Raw genomic sequence first — 22,382 nt, forward strand, 5'->3', positions numbered from 1 at the left:
CATATAGACGGTGATGTCTAAGGAGGGGCAAGCTGCGAATGAGTGGCCCAGGGGAATTGTAAGAGAGGAGAAAAGTGTGTGAGACTGAGACTGGGGTGGAGGTGGGGATTAGAGAGGACAGATCTCGACCTGAGGGCCTCGTAGAAGGGACGTCACCGTAGGTAGGAGAGCAGCGTGAAGGACAGAAGTGGGATGTCTCAGCCAGAAGGAACCTGTTAGGAGGACAGTCTGCCATGGCTCCTGTGCTTGTCACCCAGGCTACCTAATCAGAATCTTGAGCCTGGAACATTCCCTGTGGAACTGAGCTGGGAACTGAGCCTCCCTCTGTCCTGGTTTCTTCTTCTTCTTATCCAGGAGACTCCATCCCTGTTTTGGGCCTAATGAGTACCTCTTTGTTCTGTATCATATGGCACCTGGCCAAGCCCACTACTATATCTGTTCCTGGTGGAGAGGGAACGAGGTCCTTCAACTACATCACAAGAGGGGTGCGTGCAGACCACCTCCCTGCATCAGCTGTGGGGAGTGACTCACTGGCCATGGGGGGCCGATGCCCACTACTGAAACAGACCTTGCTCTGTCTCTTCTCTGTGGGAGCAATTGCTGTTCTATCTAGTGGCTGTGTGTAAGTTGTGCTTTTGTTGGTGACCCTGAACCTTGGCTCAACAGAGAGGTGCATGTTGAGAATGTATGAGTTTCCTATGCCTGCTGCAACAAACTGGGTGGCTTACAACAGAAATGTATTCTTTCACAGTTCTGGAGGACAAAAGTCCAAAATCAAGGTGTTGACAGGGCCACACTCCGTCTAAACGCTCTAGGAAAGTATCCTTCCTTGCCTCTTCCAGCTTCTGGTAGCTGCCAGATTTCCTTGGCTTGTGGCAGTATCACCTCAAGGCCAGCATCTTCAAATCTCTCTGTGCTGTCTTCACATGGCTTTCTCTTCCACGTCAAATCTCCCTCTGTCTCGCACCATCTTCATGGTTGTCGGTGTGTTTGAGTCCATTGTTGTGCCTGTTGTGTCGTCCATCTCATGGAGGGTTTCCCTTGTTTTCTCTGACCCTATACCCAAATATGTCTTTTTCTAGTGATTGGTCTTTCCTGATGACGTATCCAAAGTAAGTGAGCCAAAGTCTCACCATCCTTGATTCTAAGGAACACCCTGGCTGTATTTCTTCTAAGACTGATTTGTTTGTTCATCTGGCAGTTCATGGTATAGTCAGTGTTTTTTGCCAACACCACAGTTCAAACATATCAATTCTTCTGTCTTCCTTTTTCATTGTCCAGCTTTCATATGCATGTGAGGCGATTGAAAAGTCCATGACTTGGGTCAGGTGTACCTTAATCATCAAAGTGACATCTTTGCTTTTCAAAACTTCCAAGAAGTGTTTTGCTGCATATTGTCTGATGCAGCACATCCTTTGATTTCTTCACTGCTGCTACCATAGGCATTGATTGTCGATTCAAGTAGAATGAAATTGTTGACAACTTCAATTTTTTCTCCATCTATCCTGGATGGTGTTTATTGGTCCATTTGTGAGGATTTTCATTTTCTTCACATTCAAACCTAATCCATAGTAAAGGCTGTAATCTTTGATCTTCATCAGTAAGTGCTTCATGTCCTCTTCACTTTCAGCAAGCAAGGTTGTTCATTTGCATATTGCAGGTTGTTAGTGAGTCTTCCTCCAATCCTGATGCCTTGTTCTTCATATAGTCCAGCGTCTTGGATTATTTGCTCAGCGTACAGATTGAATAAGTATGATGAAAGGATACAACCTTTATGCACACCTTTCCTAATTTTAAACCACACAGTATCCCCTTGTTCTCTTTGAATGACTTCCTCTTGATCCATGCACAGGTTCCACATGAGCACAATTAAATGTTCTGGAACTCCCATTCTTTGTAATGTTATTCATAATTTGTTTGATTCACATAGTCAAATGCCTTTGTGTAGTCAGTAAGACACAGGTAAACATCTTTCTGGTGTGCTCTGCTTTCAGCCAAGATCCATCTGACATCAGCAATGATATATCCCCCATTCCGTGCCCTCTTCTGAATCCAGCTTGAACTTCTGACAGTTCCCTGTCGATGTATAAGGTGGAGTTGTTTTTTAATTATCTTCAGCAAAATTTTGCTAGCATCACAGCCATTTAAGCCCTGGGAAATTAGGGCCACCAGGGGTCTCTCAGTAAGGTGGGGATCTATTGGGTTAAGCCAGCTCAGAGGCTGTCAGCCAACATTCAGCTCCCAGGAGGGTGGGCAGTATAGGGTCACAATGTGAAGAATAGGTTGGGGTGTGAGGAATAGGAACACAGGGTTAGGAATAGGGTTGGGGTCTGAGGAATAGGGTCATGGAGTGAGGAACATGGTCAGACGTGAGGAATAGGGACACAATGTGAGGAATAGGGTCTCAGCATGAGGAGTAAGGTCAAGGGTATGAGGAACAGGGTTGGGGAGTGAGGAATAGGATCACAATGTGAGGAATAAGATCAGGGTATAAGGAATAGGGTCAGGGCAGCAGAAACCAGGCACTCATCTGCAGGTCTCCAGGGGTGTTCCAGTATGGGGGGGACAGGAGAGTGCATATTGCTGACACCAGGGAGCCCTCCCCTGCCCGACCAGCTAGTTCCCTGGGAGAGCAAGGCAGAACCAACAACCAGAGCAAGGGAACAAGGCAGTGTAGATTGGGGGCCCACGGGGAGGATACGGGGTGAGTAGAGTTGCAGGCCAGGGTCTCACCCTCAGAAGCCACCTGGGCACAGGTACAGTGGAGGAGGAGGGGGGGCGCAGTGAGGAGGTCAGAGGAAAACCAGGGTTCCATGGTGGCGACTTCTGGGGACTTGGAGTGATCAGCACATCAGTAACCGGGGTGCAGGCTGCAAGGTTGGAGGCCAAGGGCCATGACCGTAGTGCAACCCTATCGACCAGGAAAGAGCAGGCACCATCCCCTGAGCACAAGTCACCGCACCCCCAAGGTGCAATAATTGTGCTCAACTGTCACCGGAGTCCCAGAATAGAAGGAGCCAGAGGTGACTGACGTGTTTGAGTGGCACACGGCATGTGGCTGCAGCCTTTGTTCTCCTGGCGGATGTGATGGTTCTGAGTCCACGTGGCTCATTGGGAGTGCCTAAAATGGCCAAAACACAACTCCAGACCCTGGTGTTTGCCAGGCAGGGCCACCCAGACCAGTGGCCAGGCCCAGCAATGCAGGTGTAGGGCCAGGTAGCTCCACCGGATGTGAGTTATGGCTCAGCCAGGAAATTTGAAAGAAGTTTTAGGGGGCTCGTTTTAGGCTTACTGGACCACACTGGGAGTCATCCCCAAGCTCTGAAGAGTGAGGGGCCCTCAGGGAGGGGGCCTTATCCACAGAGCATGGGGTGTGCAGTGCTGTGTCCTCCCACCCCGGCTGGCTCCTGGACCAGGAGAAGTGTTGGGGGAAGTGAGTGTGTTACCCAGGGCCCTCCCATGTGACTTGCTGAGCTTGGGCACAGAGGTGCATGGTGGCAGTCATGCCTTCCATGGGTAGTGTCCCAGCTCACATCATCGCCATGCGGTAGCCTTTGTGACTCACACCTGCCTGTCTGAGGAGGGTCCTGCTGACAGCGAGGGGGATGACCTGTGGGCTAGCCTTCCTCCAGCCAGACCAGCACGCCCTGTCCGTCTCTCCGAGTTCCTATTCTCCCTGGAACGGGTGAGGAGCCACAGAACTGGCCAGAGGGCTCTCTTTGTTAAGTAACTTTCAGGAACAGTTCTGAAGGTAAGGCTTTTGTCAACTATTAAATGACATCACATCAAAAGGACAAATATTCTATGATCTTATATGAAATGACAAGAATAGGAGACTGTATAGAGACCAAAGTGTGTTAGTGGTTACCAGGGGCAAGATGGCGATCATGAGGATGGCACGTAGTTGGGCAGTGTTTTGTTCTGTTGTACATAGGGCTGATATGAGTCAGAACTGACTCCATGGCACCTAACAACAACAGGGACAAGAGAGAGAGCCATTGTTTGGGAAGCAGTGAGTTTCTGTTTATGGCGATGGGAAATTTGGCATCACTTAGGTATGGTTGTACAACGTGATTAATGTAATTGATATCAAGTTGCACACCTGAAAAAGGTTGAATTGGCAAATGTTGTATGATACATATTTTTGCAACAACAGAGAAGAGCAGCTGCTGAGGCTGCTTATGTGCAACCAAATACGGGATTTGTTTTCTTGGCTTGGAGGTTAAGTGTCATGGTTTCACGGGACACCCCAGTCAGTAGGCCTAATATTGTTTTTAGTGCATCTCTTCTCCTCCCTTAATGCACTTGGCTGCAAACTGAAAGGTTGGTGGTTTGAACTCACCAGCCGTTCCATGGGAGGAAGATGCGGTAGTCTGCTTCCATAAAGATTACGGCCACGGAAACCTTCTGGGACAATTCTACTCGGTTCTGTAGTGTCATCATGAGACAGAATCGACTCTACAGCAACAGGTTTAGGTTTTTTGGGTTTTTTTTTTTTTTTGCTTTTGCTCTACCTCCTAGTTTATTGCATAGTGCCTGGGGTCTTAAAAGCTTGCTAGTAGCCATCCAAGGTATAACAGTTGGTCTCTATTTGCCTGGAGCGGCAGAGGAAGGAGAGTTGGGAATCAGGGAAAGAAATGAAATGTGTGTCCAGTTGCTTCCATGATCAACTGCCTCCTTTGCCATGAGGGACAGGAGGAACTGGATAGTTCCCAGCTACCATTATTGAACATTTTGATCAAAGTGTCTATAGAAGAATCCTCACCAAGAGGGGAAAGATCTGAAACAGAATTTTAAATTCTTATGGAATCCAGATTTTCTGGAGCCATTGAGGCTGGATGACCACCTGAAACTATTGCCCTGAGATAATCTTTAAACCTTAAACCAAAGGTTTATGTCCTGAAGACATCCTTACACCAGTGTTGTTGTTGTTGTTAGGTGCTGTTGAAGTTGGTTTCGACTCATAGCAACCCTGTGTACAACAGAACAAAACACTGTACCATCCTCACAATCGTTGCTATGTTTCAACCCATTGTTTTAGCCACTGTGTCAATCCATCTCTTTGAGGGTCTTCCTCTTTTTCACTGACCCTCTACTTTACCAAGCATAATGTCCTTCTCCAGAGACTGATCCCACCTGATAACATTTCTAAAGTATGTGAGACAAAGTCTCATAATCCTTGCTTCTAAGGAGCATTCTGGCTTTACTTCTTCCAAGACGGATTTGTTCATTCTTCTGGCAGGCCATGGTACATTCAGCATTGTTTGAAACACCATAATTCAAAGGCATCAATTCTTTTCCGGTCTTCCTTATTCATTGTCCAGCTTTCACGTGTATATGAGGCGATTGAAAATATCATGGCTTGGGTCAGGCGCACCTTAGTCTTCGAAGTGACATCTTTGCTATTTAAGAGGTCTTTTGCAGACCATTCACCTAATGCAATACGTTGTTTGATTTTTTAACTGCCGCTTCCATGGGTGTTGATCGTGGTTCCAAGTAAAAACGAAATCCTTGACAACTTCAACGTCTGCCTTAAGCATGATGCTCTTTTACAGAATTACCTATATGTGATTAAATTAACAACAGCAACTTAAAAGGTTAGATGAGAAGTTTAAGGGGCAGTGAGTTTATGTTAATGGCGGTGGGATAATTTGGAGAAGCCTAGTGGGGATGGTTGCCCAACTCGAAGGATAGAATCAATGTCACTGAATTGCACGTGTAGAAGTTGCTGAGTTGGTATATGTTTTGCTGTGGATGTTTTCACCAAAAACAAAAAAAAATTTTTTTTTTACAATGACATCGTACCAGATAACAGCCTTTCTTTAACAACTTCATAAAATTTTAAAATGCAGAAAAGCACAAAGAAGGAAATAATTCTTGTCCATATTCCCATTGCCCCAAATCAACCAGTGAAACACCCATCCTTACATTTTTCCCTTTTACGGATTTGTCTTCCCACATGGACTTAGAATCTATTTGCCTAGGTCCAGAAAGAAAGAGAAACCAGTATTTTTATTGGGATTTGTTGCATTCACCAATTACCCCAGGGGAAACTGACATCTTATGATGTTGAAAAGGAACCCTGGTGGCGCAGTAGTTAAGCCCTTGGCTGCTGACCAAAGGTCAGCGATTTGAACCCACCAGCCGCTCCACAGGAGAAAGATGTGACAGTCTGCTTCCGTAAAGATTACAGCTTTGGAAACCCTATGGGGCAGCTCTGCTCTGACCTGTACCGTTGCTATGAGTCGGAATCGACTTGGCAGCAACGGGTTTTGGGTTATGATGTTGAATCTTCCTGCTCTAGGTCATGGTCCACCTTTTTGTTTGTTCACATCCTCTTTCAGGAGCCTTTTAACGTTTTCTTCATGCAGTTTTTCCACCTCCACATTTAGTTTAGTCCTAAGTATTTTCTCTCTCGTTTTAATTATGAACGAGGTCCTTTTTTCCATCATAGCTTCTAACAACAAGCAAATTGGGTTCTACATAGTGACCTTATACCCATTGCCTCGTGAATGCTCTTTTCTGTAGGAGTTTTGTGTGATTTTCTTGGCTTTCAGGTATACGGTGATAGCATCTGCCAAAAGGAATAACGTCACCACCTCCTGCATTGGAATGCCTCTGTGGATTTCTTTCTCTAGTTCGAGGGCATTGGTCCTGCACACAGGGGTGGTGAAAGCACTGGGGATGCTTGTAATGTTTTTGCACAGCATTGGGCCTGTAGGGGAAGCAGAACCAAACCCCTCTTGGTGTCTCAGACTGACGGCACTCAATTCCACAAAGGGCTGGAGAGGTGCTGGGAGAGCAGGAAACGGGGCTGGGCATAGCAGGAAGACGGAGTGAAGCATAGACCGGGGTCTCCACCAAGGACGTGGGGCAGCCACCACACTGGGTTCTGGATCTGTGAAGGGGATTCCAACCCTGCCTGAGCTACTGGGACCAAAATTGTCTCCTCCCTGCAGCTGCTGCAGCATTCCCTGGACAGCCCTGCCTCACTGGGGAGCTGGAGGAGAAGCTGTGTCTCTTCCCCCGTCATCCAGTCTCCTCCAGGCCAAGGAGCCTGAGGATGAAGTTCCCAGACTTCCGGCCTCTGCAGTTCAGAGAAGTCATAGGAAGCGGCGAGAGGCAGTGCAGTTCCGAGATAACGGGATAACCTGGTGGCACGTTTACATCTCTGGCTATTTTGCTAGAGTTTTTATCCTGGACATTGAATTCTTTCAAAGGTCCTTTCACCATTTATGGAGATGATTGTTGTGATTTTTACTCCTTAAAAACCCAGTTGCCATTGAGTCGGCTCCAACTCCTGGCAACCCATGTGTGTCAGAGTATAACTGCGCTTCACAGGGTTTTCAATGGCTGTGATCTTTCAGAAGTAGCCAAGCACTTAACCAGTTGTATCATCCACGGACTTTTTTTTTTTATTATTTCAGTGGACCTCTGAAAATAATGAATTGATCGCTGGTATCATATAATGTTATTATTTGATGTCGTTAGGTGCCGTCGAGTTAGTTCCGACTCATAGCAACCCTTTATACAATAGAACAAAACACTGCCCAGTCCTGTGCCATCCTCACAATTGTTATGCTTGAGCTGATTGTTGCAGCCACTGTGTCAGTCTATCTCATTGAAGGTCTTCTTCTCTTTCACTGACCCTCTAATTTACTAAGCATGATGTCCTTCTCCAGGGATTGGTCGCTCCTAATAACAGGTCCAAAGTACATGAGATGAAGTCTCGCCGTCTTTGCTTCTAAGGAACATTCTGGCTCTACTTCTTCCAAACAGATTTGTTTGTTCTTCTGGCAAAAAAATTGTGGTAAATTCAATATTCTACACCAACACTATAATTCAAAGGCATCAGTTCTTCTTTGTTCTTCCTTATTCATTATCCAGTTTTCACATGTATATGAGATGATTGAAAATACAGTTCCTTAATGTTGAACTATCCTTGAATTCCTAGGAAAGACCATACTCAGTCTTGCTTCATTATTTTTAAGGTGCTTTTGAATTCAGTTTGTAATAGTTTACTTAGAATTTTTGCATTGATATTTATATTGATAATTGACTGATCTGTGGTATCCCTTTTCTGTGCAGTCTCAACTGGATTTTGAAATTCCCCTTGTCTTTCCTCTGGGACATCTTAAATAGCATTGGGACTCTCTCAGTGAGATTTCCTGGGAGGCTGCCAGGTCTGGGCTGTGGTGGAGGGAAGCTGACTTTCCCTCCCCCCCATAGTTTTCGATGATGTTATATTTACATTTTTTAGGCTTCTCACTCTCTTCTGGAACTGTGACCCACTGTTGTTTAGTGTCAGTTCCACACTTGGTGCACTTTATGGTGACTCCAGTCCTTTTAAACTGCTTTACCATCTTGAAGTCCCTGGTGGTGCAAATGTTCATGTGTTTGGCCATTAATCAAAAGGTTGGCAGTACAGGTCCAGCCAGAGACTCCTCAGAAGAAAGCCCTGGCAATCTATTTCTGAAAAATCAGCCATTGAAACCCTGTGGGGTACGGTTCCGCTCAGATACGCATGGGGTCACCATCAGTCAGGGGCAACTCATGGCAGCTGGCTGGTACTCATTTTCCATCTTGGGCTCTTTTTTTTTAAATGTGCCGTAGTATTTCTTTTTAGTAGTATTTTTTTGTGTTTTAGGTGCAAGTTTACACAGTAAATTAGGTTCCCATTTAACAACTTTTATATCAATTGTTGTGTTACATTTTTCACAATTTGTCAGCATTCTCATTATTTCCGGAACAGAACATTTGTTCTATGTCTGTCAATCTAGCTTTCCTGCCCCTCCTTGCCTTCTCATCTTTGCTGTAGTGTTAGTGTTGACCATTTGGTCTTGTATGGTTGGCTATTTAAGGGAGCACTGGGCTCTTGATTTTGATCTCTTAATTTGCTGGGTTTCATTATCAGACAGTGTTTCCTGATGCTGGGCAGGGCGCAGGGCTTGCATTCATTGAGTTCTTTCACCTTTGAGAATGCCTGCCACTTTGCACTTGAACACCATCTTAGCCAGGTGTGGCATTCTTAGGGCACACTTGCCCTCAGGTGCTCACAGATATTTCGTGCCCGTGTTCCGGCCTCTATCCTCTGGGGAGAAATCGGAGGCCAGCTTGGTTCACTTTCCCTCTGGTGGGAGATTTCTTGGGACAGCATAAAACCCTTGTATAGGATCAGCTTTGTCAACAATCTTTCTTGGAGCTATAATCCTCGTCTAGCTCGTCCGCACTCACCGTGACTATCGCATGCTTTCCGTCAAGTCAGGGATTTGATTTTGGAATATTCCTGCTCTGGTGCTGGTTTCTGCTTTGGGTTTCTCTTCTGAAATGGTGACACTCCAGTCCTCCAGATCAGCCTCCTTTGCCTTGTCGTTCGTCATCTGTGTGTGAACTCCTACTTTACTATTTCGTTTTTCTTCTATCCTTGAGCTCTCTCTTCTTCCAGGCAGGGCTCCTTGTCTCCTGTCTGCTTCCCCTTCCTCCTTGAATGGGGGACATTCACCCATGTTGTCTGAAGTCAGATCTTATTTGACAGTAGCTGTGTGACCCTGGGGATGTTATTTAACTGTCCTTTGCCTCAATTCCCCCATCTGTAAAATAGGGAAAATGCTAGAACTTACCTCATGGCTGTTGGGTTGAATGAGTTACTACACGGATGTACTTAGAAGAGGGCCTGATGAGTGCTCTCAAGGCTATTATTTTTGTCACTGTTATTTTTTATACTGGGGTCAGCAAACTTTTTCTTAGAGGTGGTAAATACGTTTGGCTTTGCAAGCCAGCCATATGGTCTCTGTGGCAACCACTCAAATCCACCGTTGTGTGAAACCATCCGGGGACGATATGTAAAGAAATGTGCATGGCTCTGTTCCAATAAAACTTTATTTGCCGATATAGGCAGTGGGCTGAGCTAGGCCAACCCCTGGTTTATATTATTCTCGACCCCTATTATATCATACCAGCGAGTTTTTCCTCTGAGCTGAAGTATGGGGGCTGGGTCTTTTGTATTCTCCGAAGGGTGGCGTGGAGATGATGCACATGTAGCAGGCCGAAGCTAAGGAGGAAGCCAGAGGCCATTCTTTCCTTGAGGTTTTGGGGGTGTCTTCCTGCGCCAGGGTTTACCCCAGCCCATGGGGTGCAGCCCCTCCTTTGCCCCCCATCCCTGGAGCCCTCATGTCCGTCAGAGGGCTTGTTTCTCTCTGGGGTGACCGGGGCCACAGCAAGGTTAGGAGGGAAGCTGGACTAAACGGTTTTGCCTACTTCCTGGGTTTCCAGCTTTTGAAGTTGCTTCCGTTTGTTAATGGCCCTTCTGTGGTTAGTGCTGGTGAATTTATTTTATGTTGTTGTTGTTAGATGCTGTCGAGTCGATTCCAGCTCCTGGCGACCCTGTGACAGAGTCAGAGTGCCCTATAGGGTTTTTCTAGGCTGTGATCTTTATAGGACTAGATCGCCAGGTCTTTCTCCTGTGGAGTTATTGGGTGGATTCAAACTGCTGACCTTTCTGTCAGTAGCCAAATGTTTAACCATTGCACCACGAGGGCTCCTTTTTTTGTGTGTGCCTATTTTGTTAGGTGTTTATTAGGTAGTATGTGATTAGGCATTATGTCTCTACCGCAATCACTGCTTCTTTCCCCTCAATGTGGGATGGACGTGTGGATGGGAGGGATGTAGGTGAGCTTGGCTGTGGGAGATTTCTGCAAGACAGCATCCCCCCACCCTGTGTGGTCCGTGTGGCCGCGCAACCACACATGCCATAGGTAAAGCCGTGTGTACCATGCCCGGGCCTGGCCTGGGAGCTCCTGTGCACGAGCCTCTGATGGGTGTACACCATCCCTGGTAGAGGCCTGAGATGGAAGGATCCCAGGCATATGATCACCTGTGGAAGGTGCTCCCCTAAGCCCCCACCTCACACCCTGCGTAAACGCAAGCTGTGACTCTCGATCGTACTCCGCCTCTGATCGTGCTCTGTCTTGGATGCCAGTTGTTTTGTCACAGCTGCCACTGTGACTCCCGTAGACTCTTCTTTAGGGCGCATCAGCACTGGACTGTGAGTAAGTGTTCAAAAGTTGTATTAAGGTTTTATCTGTAGACAAAACCCACGTTCTATTCTGTGCCCACATCCTTAGGTGTCCAGCTGCTTTAAAAGAGAAAAGAAATTCCTCGATGGTCTTGGGTCTTGATAAATTTTGCATTAAATTCATTAAATGAATTCCTTAATGAGCAGTGACCTCGCACTATAGGCAACAACCACAAGCTGACTGAATCTGTCTCACAGCTGGGAGCAAAGAAATGGCTTTCACTGGAATTCTCGAAATGGGCTTTTCTTGACAGAAAGGGAAAATGACTTCTCTAGGTTTTTTTAATAGCCCCTTAATTTTTTTCAGCTTCCTAAGGTGCTGTGTCAGTATTGTTTTTCTCCAGAATTAGTGTATTTCTGTATTTTCTCTGGAAATGGCATTGGTTCTCTGTCTGTCATTGAAGTCCATTGTCACTTAAAATGGAAGTGAGTTGGCCTGGGCCATGGTGTTTCCCAGGGCACACCAGGTGTGAGCGGGACCTCAACTTTGGAACTGGCCCGTTTCCTCCCAGGGTGACAGTCCAAAGGGAACAGGGCTCTTCAGGGTACAGAATTTCTGGTAACTGTGAGAAGTAGCAGTCCTGTGGTTTAAAGGCACCCTAAGAGTTATAAATACATACTTTTTTTTTTTTATATAACTTTTTGACTAATGTTTAGGTCTTAGGTATCTTCCAGGGTCAGACTGCCTTTACAGAACTTACCCCATGTGGTTGTTAGACAAATTAAATGAGCTAATACATGGATGTACTTAGAATAGTACTTGACACATAAGAGTGATATAAAAGCTATTATTTTTGTTGTTGTGATTGTGCCAGGGGTTGGCAAAATTTTTTTTTAAAGGGCCAGACAGTAAATATTTTCAGCTTTTCAAGCCAGAGGTCTCTGTCCAACTACTCAGCTCTGCTGCTGTAGCACAGTAGCAGCCACAGACAATATGTACACCAACGAGTGTGGCTGCGTTCCAATAAAACTTTATTTACAAAAACAGACAGCAGGCCGGTGGACAAGGTCAGTGTTACTAGAGAATTTCCAAGCATGTCCTTTGGTGGCCGGGGAGCTGAGTAGAGGCAGAATGAACCACCCCCAGCCCTCCAAACAAATATGCTGAGTGTGGCCTCAGGATGGTGCACCTGGCCCAGCCTGCAGTGTGGACATGCCTACTTCTCCACTTGCTATTCAGGATTTTGTTTCAGTTTCTGCAAAAAAAAAAAAAAAATTTTTTTTTAGGAATTGTTTCTTACCTGAATCTGAAATCAAAAACTTCATGGATAATATGCAGCAAGCCAGCGTACTTTGTATAAATCCATCTCTCCCCTCCCGAGGTTAATGCTGGCAGCTCAGGACAAGCCCCAGGTTGTCAAGAGATCCTGTAAGAACTAGAAAAATCCATAGATTTTCTTGACCCTTCCCTACTTTGCTCCCGACCCTCAGAGGAAAATTTTCCAGAGACAAATAATTCAGGGCATAAAAGGAGCCATTGACCTAAAAATCCACAAAGTGCCCTCAACGGTGCATTTCTGAAAAATGGTGCATAAGCTTAATATTTGAAAATTGAATCTTAATACAGTGTGGGAAGATCTTAATAAAGGAAATCACGAGATAGGCTGTTTGCAGACATGAAGGGCCCTACGTGGCTGTCTAGGTGACGTCACATAGCCCCGTGTCTCTAAATCACATGAGCATGTCTATGACGTCCAAATGCCACCTTAAGCCCTGACCTCTCCCCAGCCCCCACTGCCTCCACAACTTCTCCATTTGGAGGGATGGCTGGCACCTCAAATCCATTGTGGCCAAACAGAGCTCCAGGCCGTCCCCCAAACCCTACGGCTCCACATCTGCCTGGCATGGGAAATGGCTCCAGGTCCTGGGGCGTGCCAGCCCCTCCTTCCTTCCTACCCCATGTCCAGTCCACCAGCATTCTTGCTGGCTCTGCCTTCAGCACGACACCTGCTCCAGCCCTTTCTTGTGGTTACCACACCCAGTCCAAGCTGTTGACCTGTGCTCGCCCCTGGATATGGGGCATCTCCTCACACCTTCACCTGCCCTGCTTCTCCCTCCCATCAATTCACAGTGGCGGCCAGCACAGCCACACACCAGATGGTGTCGTTCCCCACATGGTGTCCCACCTGCTTACCTGGCTTCTCCCCTGTCTTAGTTATCTGGTGCTGTTATAACAAATCCCGTAAGTGGTGGCTTTAACCAACAGAAATGTATTTTCTCACCGTTTAGGAGGCTAGAAGTCTGGATTCAGGGCACTAGCTCTAGGGAAAGGTTCTCTCTGTGTTGTCTCTGGGGGAAGGTCCTTGTCTCTTCTGCTTCTGTCTCTTTGCTCCTTGGTGATCTCATGAGGTGTGGCATCTATCTTCCCCCCTCTATGCTTGCTTGTTTCCTTAATCTGCTCTTTTCTATTTCCCAAGAGATTGATTTAAGACAACCTTACACCAATACTGCCACATTAACATAACAGAAAATCCATTCCCAAATTGAAAATGTGGTATAACCCATTGCCCTTGAGTTGATTTCGGCTCATAACGACCCTATAGGACTGAGTAGAACCGTCCCATAGAGGTTCCAAGGAGTGGCTGGTAGATTTGAACTGCAAACCTTTTGGTTAGCAGCTGGAGTTCTTAACCACTGTACCACCACGGCTCCGAGAATTTGGTATAGGGGTTAGGATTTACAATACATGTTTGTGGGGGCAGAATTCAATCCATAACATCCCCTGACGCATGGATCCGCCCCTCCACACACCTGCACTGGCCCCGCTCTGCCTCAGGGTGTCCCCAGCTCTGGGCTCCTCCCTCCTACACCCCAGTCACTCAGACCTTTGCTCTGTTGTCTGCTCGGAGGGTTCTTCCTGGTCACCCGTCCACTGTTGAGGCTCTGGCCCCTCACCTGGCTTTATTTCTTAACCTTTCTCTCCATGAGGCAGGGACTGTACATTGCTCATGCCTGCCCTCAGCCCCAAGACAGACCTGGTACTGTAGGAGCTCAAATAACTGTTTGACAGATGAAAGGAAGGAGTGAATGAAAGGTTTTCTCTTTCCCAAATCCAAGTTTGACTGTGTTGAGGTGTTAAGTTGGAATGGAGCTTTCTCTGCGGATGGGCAGTGTCTGGCCTCCAGATGATGAAGAACGGTCACTGGGCTTCCCCCCAAGAAGGCCCCTTGCAGACTCCGGAGTGGGGCACAGCCTGGCCTCGGCCTTACTTTTTGGTCTGGGTGCTTTTCCTTACTGACTCTGGGAGCCAGCAGGTGCCCCGGGGTCGCCTGTTGTTCTCGGCCACACAGGAGAAAAGCTCTCGGCCACTCAGGAGAAAAGCATACAAAGCAGATGGCCAGCAGTCAGGAGAGCCGCACACCGGAGGAGACACGTCAGCAGCAAACACAGCTTTGCTTTAACTTAAAAGTAAACTTCCTGGCAGCTTTTCAGCTTATAAACCAAAACCAAACCAGTTGCCTTTGAGTCAGCTCCAACTCAGGGCAACCCCATGTGGATCAGAGTCCAACTGTGTGCCATAGGGTTTTCAGTGGCCGATTTTTCAGAAGCAGGTTGCCGTGTCTTTTTTCTGAGGTGCCTCTGAGTGGGTTCAAACCTCCAACCTTTCAGTCAACAGCCGTTTGCACCACCCAGGGACGCCTTTCAGCTTACAGTGGGTTCTTTATGTTCAATTTCCGTATCGAGTGTATTCCGATGCCTGCCACCGCGTGAGTTCTGCCTTTAGCTGTGCCTTCTCTCCTGCTCAGGTTGTTCCTGGTCATCGAGTACGTCAACGGCGGGGACCTCATGTTCCACATGCAGAGGCAGCGGAAGCTTCCGGAGGAGCATGCCAGGTGGGGCACCATGTTGGGGAGGGGGCAGGTGGGCCAAGTCTGCTCTTGGGGGGTCAGTGGTGAGTTCAGTAGAAGGAGATGGAGTTTGGGGGGAAAGTGGCAGAGGGCACTGCCTTTTCCTGCAGGGTGGCACATTGTTGTAAGATTTGGGGGGGTCTTCTGACTTCAGGGCCCAGCAACAGCCCGCCACATCCTGCCCCACAAGGCAAGCTGCCTCCTACAGGAGAAATCGGTGTTTCATGGGAGTTTTTCATTTGTTTTATTTTGTTTTTGCAATTGTGCTATCTTGGTTCTTTCTTTTTCCCTGTTGCCAAAATGGGGGGATGTAGGCCTTCTCAGCTTGCATGAGTGGTGGTGGGTTGGGGCCAGCACAGGGGTGGCGGTGTGGGGGCATGAAGCCCTATGTGCTCAGCACCAAGAGACCACTGCTGTGTCTTGTGAGGAGATGCTAAATGATGTGTGCCCCTTCTTACTCAACTCTGGTGTCGGCTGGCCCCCCCCCCCCCTCGCAGCCTCGGGACCCACGGGATCAGACCCCAGGATGCATCGGGAGCCTCACTCAACTACATCATTCTTGTTTTCTCTCTTCCTAATTTCTTCACTTTAAAAAAAAAAAAAAGAAAGAAAGAAGAGAAAAACTGGTTTTGTGAGTCCCCTTAGAGCCCTTTGGGGAAAGGCAGGTGGTAATAAGGAACAGCCATTCCTCACCTTAAAGTCCATCTCGCTGGTGGAGGGACCCACTGGGTCACCTTGTAAGGAGATGGGGGTCCACAACGGCCCATCCCAGGTCACTGTGTGTGTGAGTCCCCATCCCGGCCAGCCACATAGCCTCCCTGCTGACGGGCCGCCCTCCCTGCTGACGGGACACCCCCGCCTGCCCCCAGGTTCTACGCCGCTGAGATCTGCATCGCCCTAAACTTCCTGCACGAGAGGGGGATCATCTACCGGGACCTGAAGCTGGACAACGTGCTGCTGGATGCTGACGGGCACATCAAGCTGACCGACTACGGCATGTGCAAGGTGAGCCCCTGACCCCCACCTCCCGTGGCCTGCCATTGTTATGTTGTGCTCAGGGTCCTCATCCTTCAGCCACCCAAGGCAGCTTGTCTCAGTTGTCCCGTGCTGGCACTCCCTGCGGGTCCACACGGCCCCTCTTGGTTACTAGCTCTGTCCCCACAGGAAGGCCTGGGCCCCGGCGACACCACAAGCACCTTCTGCGGGACCCCGAATTACATCGCCCCGGAAATCCTGCGGGGAGAGGAGTATGGTGAGTCTGGAATTGTGGGGGCAGTTCCTGCCAGACACATACCAGCTTGTCTGCCAGGCCTGCGTGGTCCTCAGAGGGCAAGAAGGGCTCCACCCCCTGGATGCTCTGCTCTCCTGTGTGACATGGCCATGGAGCAGACTGGGAGGCTGGAGGGGGCCCTGCCTGAGCCGACCCCGCCAAAGGCATAGGGTCAGATATAAGAGGTCTGCGGGCCAGAGGCAGAATGCAGAGCCCAGCCCCAGACAGGGACTCTGCATGTGACAGAGCAGCATCTCAACTTAGCGAGGGCAGGTGGGCTGCTGGATGGCGCTAGGACAGCTGTGTCTACAGGCAAAGCTGAAATCAGGGTCTCCTGGTCCCCTACACACTAGAATACATTCCAGACAGTCATCATTTGAGTATTAAAAAAAAAAAAAAATACACATAGAAGATACAGGAAAGTGTTTGTGTAATCTTAGTGATAGAGGTTTTTCAAGCTTAGTTAAAACTAGGAGCTAGAAAGGAAACCTGACAGATTTGATCCATTGTAAATGTCTGGTCAGAGATGCCACCAGCAAAGATACAAGGCCAGATAACAGCCTTGGCAAACTGTGTAACATCAGACAGAGGGTGAATGGCCTCAAGATGAAAACAGCTTTGCCACCAAGTATGAAAAAGGTAGGGGCAGTGGAGGTTCAGTGGTAGAATTCTCGCCTTTATATGAGAAACCCTGGTGGCGTAGTGGTTAAGAGCTAGACAGTTCAAATCCACCAGGTGCTCCTTGAAAACCCTGTAGGGCAGTCTTACTCTGTCCAATAGGGTCACTGTGAGTCCTAATTGACTCAACGGCAGTGGGTTTGGTTTTTGGTTTATACAAGAAACCTGGGTTTGATTCCTGGCCAATGCATCTTACGTGTAGCCACCACCCGTCTATCACTGGAGGCTTGTGTGTTGCTATGATGCTGAACTGTTTCAGTGGAGCTTCCTGACTAAGATGGACTAGGAAGAGAGGCCTGGGGGCCTACTTCCAAAAATGAGCCAGTGAAAACGCTATGGAGCACAGTGGTCCCGTCAGCAACCCGTCATGAGGATGGTACAGGACCTGGTGGTGTCTCATTCCATTGTGCATGGAGTCGCCATGAGTCAGGGCTGACTTCACAGCAGCTAACAATAGCAACATAACTATATATAAGGCGTTGGTGGTTCAGTGGTAGAATTCCAACTTTCCTAACAATAAGAAAAAGGCTGGCACCCACCAGAACAGGGGGCTGAGAATCAGCCAGGCCACGCTGGAGAAGAGGCACTCCTTCCATTTCTGAAAACACAGGAAACCTGAGCATTGGCCAAAGAAATGTAAAATTCCCACTCCCACGTGTTTTGCTACTACCTGTGCTTGGTTAAAAAACCCACGTTGACCTGGATGTATCTCAGCCAACAAGCCAGCAGCAGGGTGCTCTCGGCTGGCTCCTAGGTGTGACTGACCACTTGGCATGACCAGCACACTTCCCGCAGGGTTCAGCGTGGACTGGTGGGCCCTTGGTGTGCTGATGTTCGAGATGATGGCTGGGCGGTCCCCCTTTGACATCATCACCGATAACCCCGACATGAACACGGAGGACTACCTTTTCCAAGGTGCGTCGCCCCCCAGCATGGCTGACGGGCCCAGTGCAGCCCCGGTCATGCACATAGCCTCCTCCCTGCATCTTAGATGTTTCTTCACATTTCAAAGGTGTAGGTGGAAGGGTCCGGAACCTGCCTCCCAGACTGGGACCTACAGTGCTCGGAAAAGCGTACCTGTGCTCTTTAATTCATAAACACTCAGGCGCGGCCACACCCCTAGCTCCTCAGACATGCTCTTAGAAAGGCAGGGCCATCAACTGGGGCCAGCCACGGGCGGGGTGACAAGCACAGCATCTCAGCCCTCAGATCTGCTTTGATTGAGCCCCAGTCCCTCTGCCCTGGTCAGGCCTGCACTCTGAAGTGGCAGACCCCCCTCCGAGCCCACATCTGGGCTCTGTCCACCCAGAATGCCCCCCTTCCCAGCCCACATCCCAGCTGTGTCCACCTGGAAGCCTGAAAGGTCCCTGGGTGATGCTGTGGCCCAGAGCACGGCGGTCCCACAGGCACTGTCTGGTGGCCAAAGAGCAGAAGGCGAGTGGGGCGGACCTCACCTGCGCGTGTTTAAATCCAGCGCAGGTGGTTCGTTTTATACACAGTCATGAAAAAAGTACTCAGGGAGGCCACAGGTGTGGACTTGTAGGCCTTGGCACGTTAAAGAGCTCTCTAGGTGCAAGCAGGGCTCGGGGGTGACCCTGAGAGTTCAGGAAGCCATGAGACCACTGAGCGGACTGCTGGGCTTGTCTGTGGGCAGGGGAGAATCAGGGCACAGTGGGGGATCACTTTTTCACGCCCCCGAACCCCCGCAGTGATCCTGGAGAAGCCCATTCGGATCCCCCGCTTCCTCTCCGTCAAAGCTTCCCATGTCCTCAAAGGATTTTTAAACAAGGTATGATGCCCTGGAGCCATTGGGACAAAGCATGCATGCACATGTGTGTATCTGAGTGCGTCTGCGTGTCTGTGTGCATTGTGTGTGTGTTTGTGCCTGTGTGTATGTCTATGTGCATCTGTGTGTGTGTGTCTGCATCTGTGTGCCTGTGTGTCTCTGTGTATCTGCATGCCTGTGCGTGTATATGTGTGCGTCTGCGTGTGGCGTCACCATGCCCCTAGCCCTTCATCTTTACGGTGAACGGGTGTTGTGAGGCACAGGGGTTCTTCCCGCTATTGGGTGTTTAATGTTGCCCAGGTTATATGTCAAATGTGTGGGTTTGAAGCTCTGCTTCATTTCGTGAGCTGTGCATTCTATGAAGTGCCCATTTCCACTCATACCTCACAAAATAAAAGAGATGGTGCTGGAGGGAAATTTCATGAGAGCCCAGCATGCGGAGAGAACCGTTAGCGTGGGGAAGGGAACAGCTGATGTTCAGCGGGATGGTTGGAGCTGCTTGTCCAGGGCACTCTAGATCCCTTCATAGAGAGTGGGGTCCCTTGTTGAACGAGGGCTGCCAGTCAGATCGTGTCCACCCTTGCTGCTGATTTGCCCTTGTTTGAACTCTGACCCAGGACCCCAAAGAGAGGCTCGGCTGCCGGCCCCAGACGGGATTCTCGGACATCAAGTCTCACGCCTTCTTCCGCAGCATCGACTGGGACCTGGTAAAGGCAGCACCGGGCCATTAACTCCCAAGTGGTGAACAGGACATGGGTCTTCATGGTGGGGGCGGGGTGCATGAGATGGGAGGCTTGTGAGCCAGGGGACACGTGAGCCAGGGTTCCTCTGAACCAGGACACCCATATGAGTGTGGGGGGTACCAACAGGCTGGGTGCAGAGGAGCCCTGGGAGGGGCAGCAGCTCCCCCTATGGTGAGGATCCAGCCTCGTGCAGCAAGATGAACTGAAGGGCTTGTGGTGGGTCCACTCCAGGGTCCCAGAGGGCAGAGAAAGGAAGAAGAGAATGAGGGCGCCCTCCAGGGTCCCAGAGGACAGAGGAGAGGTAGGTGGAAGGGAGTGGGGGCACCTTCCAGGGCCCCAGACACCAGAGGAAAGAGGAAGAGAGTGGGGGCACCCTCCAGGGCCCCAGAGGGCAGAGGAGAGGCAGAAGGGGGTAGTTTGGAACACAGACTTGAGCCCAGAATAAGGAGACCAAGGATGGTGGAGTCAGCCCAGTGGTGGTGCTCTTGGTGATTTCTGCCCCTAGGGATCCAGGGGGACTCCTGGGCCCCGAGGAACGCTGTCTTTGATTTCATGGTCGGTTTCAAAAGTCTGCTATTGTCAGTCATAGCCTGTCACCTATCACATGATGTGGCCAAAAAGCAGCCTTGTGGCATCACCCATTTTGCCTTCAGTGTGACAGCTCCCAGCATTACAAGAAAATTTGAACCAATTTTTATCAGAATATATAAACGTTTACAGAGTTACTGGGATAGAATCCATCCATGTAGGCTTGTGTGAGGACAAAAAGATTGGCTAGAGAGCTAAGTAAATTTTTGAAATTTAGCTTCAGTGAGAACAGAAGGAAGTCCGGCTTTGAGGAAGGGGAGTGTTTGCCCAGATCCTGACAGGGTCACATTCTTGTTCAGATGGTGTTCCTCTGTGGGTCTGTGGGACTCAAAAGTAGGGTGGGATGGGGTCCCTAGCCTGTCCTGTCCAGCAGGAACTTTTCCATGGCCCAGCCAAATATTTTAGGATGACAGCCTGGCATCCCTCCTGCAGTTGTTATTGTTGGTAGTTGCCATCGAGTCAGCTCTTACTCCTGGTGACCCCATGCACAACAGGACAAAATGTCCATTGTTGCAGCCACTATGTATTATGAGTACCTTCCAACCTAGGAAGCTCTTCTTCCAGCACTATGCCAGACAGTGTTCTGTTGTGATCTCATCCACAGGGTTTTCACTGGCTGATTTCAAAAGTAGATCGCCAGGCCTTTCTTCCTAGTCTTGTCTTAGTCTGGAAGTTCCACTGAAACCTATCCACCATGGGTGACCCTGCTGGTATTTGAAATACCAGTGGCATAGCTTCCAGCATCACAGCATCATGCAAGCTGCTGACAGATGGGTGAGGGATATACACATGTACATTTATATATGAGCCCATGTGGGGCGCCCAGCCAAGGCAGCTCCTTGTGGTGGTGTCTGGCCTGTCCTTCTGGGGGTTCTTGAGGACCAGCGGTCTGCCAGTCAAACCAGTGGGCTGCACGAAGCTTGCATGCTGTGCTCATATGCTTTGGACTTCAACAAGGTGAGGACGTGTTCCACCTGAGTGTCTCTCTCTGGTTTAGCAGAGCTGCTGAGTCCTTTAATGCAGTACCAGCCCCTTGCTGGGATGGCTAGCCTCCCTCGGGGCCCAGTGAGCACAGGTAGGCCCTGTGGGGGCTTCCCCACAGGGCCCTGGTCACTGGGTATCTGCTCGGCGCCTGTGTGTCCTCATGATGTCCCAGCGACTTGTGGGCCTAGGCTCTTTCCATTGGCTACCGGATGTAGCACTTGAAAAATCACCCATGTACGTAATTTTGAGGGCAGGTCCTATTGTTTACCACAAAGGATTTTTTGCATCTACCAGGACCTGGGTCATGGTAACCCAGCATTGCCCCAGCCTCTCCCCCAGAACCCCATAAGGTGAGGCTGGTTTGTTTCTACCATTCTCCACCTCTGGTATCCTCAGCTGGATTGGGCCTCCGGGCTAGACAGCCAGGTCCTCCCAGCTCCATGCCTGGTGTGTATTTCCTCACCGCCCCACTAGGAGGGCGTCTTCACGTTCTTTCCAGATTTCTGTCCTCAGTGGCAGGCAAGTCTGAGTTACCACTGCCACCTCTGTGCCTGGGACTGAAGTCGGCAGCACCGTTAAAATCGCAGCACAGAGGTGAACCAACTAGAGAACAAATCCCTGCAGGGCCACCCCAGGCTTTGGGGAGTGTCATCATAGGGTGTGGTGGGTTCCAGCCAGACATTTGCCCCCTGGGCGACTTTACACGTGGACACAGTGAGGCTCCTAGGTGGACAGGGGGCGTGGTGGCTCTTCCCAGGGCTACCACGACCACCCATTGTCCACTCCCCCCACCCCAGTACAACCCTGGTCACCTCCACTTTCGTTTTAAATCATTCATGTTTTGGAGTTTTTTTTTTTTTTTAACTTTATTTAATAGTGTTATTGAGATCTAATTCACATACAATTCACTCATTTCAAGTGAAAATTCAGTAGCATTTTAGTATACTCACCTGTTGTGCAACCATCTCCACTATCTGTTTCCAGAACATTCTCATCATCCCAGAAAGAAACCCTGCACCCATTAGCAGTCACTCCCTATTCCCCCTGCCCCAGCCCCTGGCAGCCACTCATCTACTTTCTGTTGTCTGCATGCGTTCACGTGTTCTAGGAAGGAAATCATGCAACATGTGATCCTTTGTGACTGGCTTCTTTCACTCAGCATGATGTTTTCAGGCTTCGCCCATGTTGTAACACGCACCAGAACTTCATTCCTTTTTATGGATGGATAATATTCCATTGCATGGACTGGCCACATTTGTTTTTCGATTCGTCCGTTGATGGACACTTGGGTTGTTTCCACCTTTTGGCTATTGTGAATCATGCTGCCATGAACACGGGTGTACTCATATTTGCTTGAGTCCCTGCTTTCCAGTCTCATGGGTGCATATCTAGGAGTGGAATTGCTGGGTCA

At 49.0% G+C, this 22,382-nt stretch overlaps 1 protein-coding gene across 7 annotated transcripts in view; it reads left to right on the forward strand.

Annotated features, from left to right (window-relative positions):
* The window catches only part of PRKCZ (protein kinase C zeta), a 145,517-nt gene that overhangs the window by 114,662 nt on the left and 8,473 nt on the right, over window positions 1-22,382 (forward strand). For 6 of the 7 annotated variants that reach the window (XM_064281115.1, XM_064281111.1, XM_064281116.1 and 3 more), the window contains 6 exons: window positions 14,821-14,907; window positions 15,792-15,927; window positions 16,087-16,174; window positions 17,666-17,785; window positions 18,580-18,659; window positions 19,274-19,363. In XM_064281115.1, coding sequence (XP_064137185.1) covers window positions 14,821-14,907; window positions 15,792-15,927; window positions 16,087-16,174; window positions 17,666-17,785; window positions 18,580-18,659; window positions 19,274-19,363 — 601 coding nt within the window. The remainder of the gene's footprint in view (window positions 1-14,820; window positions 14,908-15,791; window positions 15,928-16,086; window positions 16,175-17,665; window positions 17,786-18,579; window positions 18,660-19,273; window positions 19,364-22,382) is intronic. The other variant, XM_064281112.1, reaches the window with a different exon arrangement.

The sequence above is a fragment of the Loxodonta africana genome, chromosome 3, assembly GCF_030014295.1.
Source record: "Loxodonta africana isolate mLoxAfr1 chromosome 3, mLoxAfr1.hap2, whole genome shotgun sequence".
Lineage (NCBI taxonomy): Eukaryota > Metazoa > Chordata > Mammalia > Proboscidea > Elephantidae > Loxodonta > Loxodonta africana.